This window comes from Notothenia coriiceps, unplaced genomic scaffold (genome assembly GCF_000735185.1).
Source record: "Notothenia coriiceps isolate Sejong01 unplaced genomic scaffold, NC01 NC01_scaffold00014617, whole genome shotgun sequence".
Lineage (NCBI taxonomy): Eukaryota > Metazoa > Chordata > Actinopteri > Perciformes > Nototheniidae > Notothenia > Notothenia coriiceps.
The window spans coordinates 1-4,725 of record NW_011347318.1 but is presented as its reverse complement, the minus strand read 5'-3'; the positions used below and the strand labels follow the sequence as shown (position 1 = coordinate 4,725).

Sequence of the window (4,725 nt, the reverse complement as noted above, 5' to 3'; positions counted from 1 at the left end):
AAGTGGGATAATTTGCAGCGACTTGTTCCTTATGGGGAAAAACACCCGTCATGCAGATCAGGATCCCTCCGCTACACTTTGGGATCCTGATCGACCGACGAAGCTCCATTAAAATATACATATTTTTGGTGAATTACTGAGTTTAGGCACGTTAATAACGTTTTAATGAAGTTGAATACAGTATATTCATATGTGTCAGTGATTTCATGTCAATTCGGCGAACATAAACATAAATGATCGTGGTGAAGATGATGATTAAATTAGGATTAAAAATCGAGAGCCGGGCTGCATTTCCTCCCGTTCGTTTTTTTCGAATAACAAAATTATTTTGTTAAATAACAACATGGTGATGTTTTGTAAATGATTAAATGTCTCTTATTTAGCACAGTAGTATGATATCCGTGACATATGGATCTTAACAAAGTTCCGCTGTACATCCAGCATACTGTATCTCACTTTATTTCACATGAGCTCCAGTGTGGAACCCCACTGCACCCCCTGGTGGATCAATGATCCATTGCAGCTGGCTTCATTATAATTACATTTATCTATCACGGGGGCAGTCTCAAGTCAAGCTGGAGGTTTTCCCTTGAGCGAGGGCAGATCACGTACCAATCACGGCCCTCGCGTTTCAAACTGTCTGAAATGAATCGCTACATCTGTATGTGTGCTAGCAGCCCATAATCCACATTATACATAAAATGAATCAATGTGAATTCTGTTTCTAATTTGTTTAGTTTTTCCCCTAAAAAATAACCTATACAAATACTGTTAAAGAACCGGATCGATATGCAGTATTTGTAGTTCTTTCAATTAGGCCTCATTATTTCACAATGGCATTGGATAATCTGCCAATACAAGCACTTTTGTTCATGTTCCAATCCATAATGAAATATAAAATTACAGTTGGATCTTTTATGTCTTGTTATTATTAGCAGAGAAAATGTAATGTTTGTACAACTATATACAATTAGTTCTACCAATCTCGGTGGGAACCGGATTAGGGGTGGCTCGAAAATATTTCCAATTACACAAGGGGGGCCTGACTGAAAAAGGTTGGGAACCACTGGCTTAGCTAAAGGCTGCTAATGTTGGCGTGATGACGTTTAGTCGTCTATTTTAGGCACTTGTGGGCAACATAAACATTTTTAAGAACCTTTAAATCTTCACATGTGGGGTATTTACAGACGTATATTATGTCGTATAACAAAAAATGTCAGGCTTCCAACCAAAAACACGTTCAAAAAAACTAAACTTGCTAAAATGCTAACCCATTTGCGAATTCAAGTCTCATTCCTGTACCACTCTATTAAGGACGGATTTGTTTACCTGCACTGTAGCCATTATTATTGACGGAAAAAGCTTTTTATTAAGCGAAATGTCAAAGTGTCTGTTCACAAAATATCTATATATAAGACTCCAACTGTGTTGATTTTTTTTAATGTTTAAAATACTTATCTATCAATTAAAGTAATGAACAGGAGAACCAAATATGAGAATAATCTGTACTTGCAGCCATGTATGGCGTATAAGTGAAATTTAAATTATTATCAAATTCAGATGAAATTCTGCAATCCAACACACTGAGCCGGTTCTCACTGCAAACATGTGTTTATTGGTAATAGTTGATAGGTGCACAGATGTACATTATCACAGGTCTGGATTCAGGTAAGTGGTTTCTGGTCTCATCAGCTGAGGAGAGGTGGAGCAGAGGGAGCGGCGAGGGGAGAGAGGGTTGAGTGCATCTTCATCTGGGACGGAATGATTCTCCCCCATCCTCCCATTCCTCCCCCTCCTCCCCTTCTAGTCCTTCTTGTTCTTGTAGTCCTCCAGGTGAGACAGCACCCAGCCGGAGGGCCCCAAGATGGCCACGAAGAAGGCCGTCATAGCAATGGCCTGGTCCTGGGGGGCAGAAACAAAGAGATGGTGGAAACAGGAGTCTACAATGTTAGGGGTGAGACTGCAACACTCCTAAAAACCAAAACCAAAAGGAAGGAAGTCTTCTCTTATAGTTGCTGTTTACTAGACTTGTGTTTCATATAAAGCAGATGGCAGCACGTTGGCAGGAAACGACATAACGATTATTCTGCAATTATTAAATAAAAAAACAACACAGCTATTTTTAAACAGTTCTGAGTACAAGCAGCCACTAAAGCATCCTAGATAACTAATAACATAAAGTATTAATGCTGGTGATTAAATCAACCAATCTAATGGTTCTTAAAGTTCTGCTCTTTTTCCTGATAATAACACTGAATATGACTATTACAGCTTTATAAGGACCATGGACTGCTTGGGTTAGGGTTTTAGTTACCACTTTACAATACGACTACCCTTATAAACGGTTTACGAATATTTTGTAATTCATTTATTAATTAGGTTGTGAACACTTTATAAATCATTAATAAGCTTTTATAAGACATGAAATAAACAGGGCAACCGTGACCGGTTGCTTGCCAAATAGTGAGCCCACATTTATCTATTGCTAAGTCTTATATTGGCTACCTAGCTTACTTCGTCTCCTTCATCAGCCAGCATCCTTGGTATCTGTTGCTCACTGAGTTGATTCTTGCAAAGTAGCCAAAATAGGGCTTAGTCATCTTGCCAAATAGTGAGCCTGTGTTGATGTATGAAAACTATGTTAGAACTGGTTTATAAATGGTTCTTAAAGATTAATAAAGTGTTTACAACCTAATTATAAACCCTCTACGAATCCTTTATAAGGCTAGTCTTATTGTAAAGTGGTACCGGGTTTTATATGGAAAATAAAATCTTCCAAGTACTATATCCCTTCTTGGTGTGGAGAGCATGAAAATTGATTTTAGCCTTAAACATCGCACATTCGTCTCTATATAAATACATTACAGTGTACAACAGCAAAAAAATAATATTTGTAACTCTTGAGTGATGCCAGATTTTCTAAATTGTAAAAGTACGTGTAATAATACCAAGAATCATGTGAATCATATATAAATAACACATATAATAACAAAGTCTTTCAAAAAGTGCAAACATTTCAGAACACTGTATTGTATTTCATACATTAAACCTGTACAACTGTATCTAGTGTCACTGCCGACCTCATATTTATTTCAATTAAATGAATACATCTTTTTAAATGTATGACAACAAATAGATACTAATCTGAGGTTCCTCCTTACTTTTGTTTTGTAGTTGTAACTCGAATGTCCAGAACATTTTATATCCTAATGTCACAAATTACACAGTGTGACTGCATGAGTTTTACAGACTGCATACAACACCCTCTGTCCTATGACCCTAGCAGCTCCCGGGAAAACCCCCACAATTACCAGGAAAAAGGAAGAAACCTTGGGGAGAGCCACAGAGGAGGGGTCCCTGTCCCTGGACAGACATGCAGAATAAACAACATGTTCCAACTGACCCCAATCTCCCCTAATCTGTAGTCTTGTCAATATGAAGAATACAAATGCCCTCGATTTATTATTTAGGCATTCCCTCTTAAAATGTGTCAAATAATGAGCTAAATAACCGAACATGGGGGCCTTTTGGGTTAAAGAAGTTGCCGTGTCCGTGATCGACATCAAGGTCAGACACCTGGCACCTGATCAAAACTTTACACAGCGACAACAAGATATTTAACTGTTAACTATATAAAACCTCTCGCTTAATTCAGGAGTAACGTGTGCAGTCTCAGCCTTAGGATGTGTAAACATTTCTGGGAATAACCATACTCTGAATATTATAGCGTATAAAGTAATAGTCTATGTTGCTATTTCTGTCTCGGCTGGCAGAGACGTGTACGTGTTGTTTTCAGGCGGAAAAATGGCGAGATGCTGTCGACCTTGATAGAGTTAAAACATAATTTCGATTGAGAAAATAAAAGTCCCGCATAAGCATGGCGCATGAATAAATATGATATTCATTATTTGATAAAAGTATAATCGAAGCCTGAAATATAAAGTTTGGCGCAGTTATAGGGAAGTGAGCCCTGCAGTGGATTATGCTCTGTCATATCAGGCCCTCGAGAGCCTGCTATTATCCTTATTATTGCCGCGTTATCAAGCTTGCGCTCCTCGCCTCGAACAATATTCAGGGCACGGCTCTTTGACATACTGTATCCCTGTTAACATGTGCTGCTCCGGGCATGTGAGGTCAGCGGAGGCTCCATGGACTCACCACTCCAGAGATGACGTGTTTGGCGGGTTTGGACGACAGATTGGCCACGGGCACGAGCTGAGTCCTCAGGGTGCTCCTCAGCAGGCGGCAGGCGGCGGGTTGAGACATAGCGAGGCTCCGGAGCACAGGGACAACTAGTATGAGACTCTGCGTTACTTTTGGTTCTATGAGCGCCAGGCGCAGTGTGTGTTGGAGTGTGTGTGTGAGGGAGGGAGGGGGGAGACGGTACGTTGTCCGCCCTCAGACAGCGTCGGAATTTAATTGGCCATCACACCTCGGTATCTGACACCGTGACCGAGGCGCGGGACGTGTCCTCATATGCCCTGGCTACTCTCTTCTACTAGCAGGGCCGCTGTGTGTGGCGCTAACACAGACATAATGCGGAACCTTATAGCCTATGTACAGTCTATTTGTGTACATTAAAACTTAGGTTTGAATATAGTCTATTGTTTAAAGATAGTTCCGTGTTGTTAGTGTAACACACACAGCACTCGTCCAAGGTGAAGAAGCCTATAGTATGTTATCGGCCAGGGGTTCTCAAACTTTGCCATGCCAAGGACCCCCCCC

The 4,725-nt window shown here is 40.3% G+C and overlaps 1 protein-coding gene across 1 annotated transcript; it reads right to left on the bottom strand.

Annotated features, from left to right (window-relative positions):
* Window positions 1-1,592: 1,592 nt before the first annotated feature.
* On the bottom strand, window positions 1,593-4,375 carry LOC104948574 (cytochrome c oxidase subunit 8B, mitochondrial). The gene is made up of 2 exons (XM_010774776.1): window positions 4,159-4,375; window positions 1,593-1,902 (listed from the first exon to the last, which is right to left on the bottom strand). The coding sequence occupies exons 1-2, from the start codon at window positions 4,264-4,266 to the stop codon at window positions 1,804-1,806; spliced, it is 207 nt and encodes a 68-aa protein (XP_010773078.1). The 5' UTR covers window positions 4,267-4,375; the 3' UTR covers window positions 1,593-1,803.
* Between the last annotated feature and the right edge of the window lie 350 nt (window positions 4,376-4,725).

What these genes read in the sequence shown, in the direction of transcription:
- LOC104948574 (XM_010774776.1), bottom strand. Translation starts at nt 4,266, where the DNA reads ATGTCTCAACCCGCCGCCTGCCGCCTGCTGAGGAGCACCCTGAGGACT. An exon ending in AACACGTCATCTCTGGAGTG is followed by an intron (nt 1,903 to 4,158) that starts GTGAGTCCATGG and finishes TCTGCCCCCCAG; the next exon opens with GACCAGGCCATTGCTATGAC.